Source organism: Anopheles bellator, unplaced genomic scaffold (assembly GCF_943735745.2).
Source record: "Anopheles bellator unplaced genomic scaffold, idAnoBellAS_SP24_06.2 scaffold01842_ctg1, whole genome shotgun sequence".
NCBI lineage: Eukaryota > Metazoa > Arthropoda > Insecta > Diptera > Culicidae > Anopheles > Anopheles bellator.
The window spans coordinates 1-1,943 of NW_026685964.1; the positions used below are offsets into that span (position 1 = coordinate 1).

A 1,943-nucleotide genomic window follows, 5' to 3' on the forward strand; every position below is an offset into this window, starting at 1 on the left:
GAACCAGCATATGGCAAGACCATCATTGCTGAGCCAGTGTACGGCAAGTCGCTCATCGCTGAACCAGTTTACGGCAAGACCCTGATTGCTGAGCCAACTTACGCCAAAACCATCGTGTCGGAGCCATTCTACAACAAGGATATCTACGCCCAGCCCATCTATCCAGGCAAGGCTCTGATCGCTGAGCCAGTGTACGGCAAGAGTATCATTGCACAGCCAGCCCCGGTCTACGGTGGAAAGGTCCTGTCCTATGCCCCGAATCTGGCTTACGGTGGAATCGCTTCCCATGGATGGTAAATTGCATATAAGAGCATCAAACTTCGATCGGTTGATGAACACTGCATGTCGAGTGATAAGAATTGTGATAAAATAAAACCAATCATTTATGAAAACATAACTTCTGTGCTTGTATATGTTGTTTTTGTTTTGTTCTTGGAGCGCATATAGTGGACGTTAGATGTAAGGTCAATTTCTCGAAGTTCTAGTGTTTTGATGGAGATCTATTGCTTTTCCTATAATGGAATCATAGTATAGTCAGCTTAAATTTGCTGCATTCAAATTCATGCACTGTAAGTAATGTAGCATACGTTAGTGGAATAAAAATGAAAAATAACAACGATCTGATCTTCAATTTCTCTATCCAAAAATGTTTATTCATATTTATGTCAGTTACTAAATGTGATCTAATAATGATACGCCTTTTCATTTTCATGATGCTCAAGGCAAACGAAAATTGTTATGGAAAACTATGTATCCTTACTTATAAAAATGTTTTTGATAATTTCCGACAAATGTTAGTATAGGCGTGGTGTAGGCTAAATAAGAAATGGTACAAAATATAAAAAGAGGACATACATGAAAGCGATGGTTTCAGAAAAACGTCAATATTAGCAGAAGCTTTTCTGAAATGGTTTAATAGCAGCGCAGATTTTATTTATAGCTATTAAGCATTAAATATTCAAACAAGACCATTTTGTGCTTATTGCATAGGTGATTGTAATTACATGCTAAAAGTGTTTCAAAATAAATAAAAGAAGCACACAACACGGACATTACGCATAAAGCACTAAAAATCTAATTCATCTATGAAAAAGCAAGTAAACAAATATTTTGCTTGATTATTTTTATGATGTTTAATGAGTTTGATTATTATCTCAATAAATTTTGAATTATATCCGATCATATATGGTAGTTTCTGTAATCAACGAATTAATTTGCAAAAATAATCAACCATAAATTGTTTGTTAACGTTTTTAAAAGTTTTATATGATTGTTTCGTCACATTGCCAATTTATATGATTATCAAACACCACACATCCTGATTATGCAGTGCTAAAGTGCAATTATTTCAAACGCTTGGTGAAGGAAGAAAAAATCCTTAAGCCTGTATTATTGCACTGTTTGAAGGCCGTCATTTGATACACCTTTCACATCCTTCTTCGGGCAATTTTTGCCAATTTTGCTCAGTATAAAACGCGAAACAGCTGATCAAACTGACATCACTCAACGAGCAGCCATCAACCGTCCAACAGCTCAAGAAATAAACCATCAACAATGGCGTTCAAGGTAACAGCTAACCCTTCAAAGTTCATCCTCTTCCCAAACATTCTAACGATTCCTATGTCCTTGCTACAGTTCGTTCTGCTGCTCGCTTCTCTGGCATGCGCCAGCGCTGGATACATCCCGAGTGATCCTCATTCGCATCTGGCCTACGCTCCGGCTTCAAGCTACGCCACCATCTCCAAGAACGTGGTACCAATTGTGGGCAAGACCATCGTTCAGGAGCCGCAACTTTACCACGGTTATGCTCAGGCTGCTCCATCGGTCGTCGTCAGCAAGCCTTTGGCTATCTCGAGCCCTCTGCCTGTATCCTATGCAGATCATAGCCATGGTATTTATCAGGCTCCGGCTCTGGTGAACAACTACGGATACTCCAATTCTCT

The 1,943-nt window shown here is 38.9% G+C and overlaps 1 protein-coding gene across 1 annotated transcript; it reads left to right on the top strand.

Moving 5' to 3' along the window:
• Nucleotides 1–6: 6 nt before the first annotated feature.
• On the top strand, nt 7–297 carry LOC131214680 (adhesive plaque matrix protein-like; the record flags this gene model as incomplete). The annotated part of the gene is made up of 1 exon (XM_058209015.1): nt 7–297. A coding segment is annotated over one exon (291 nt), but the record flags the coding sequence as incomplete, so codon positions are not given.
• Between the last annotated feature and the right edge of the window lie 1,646 nt (nt 298–1,943).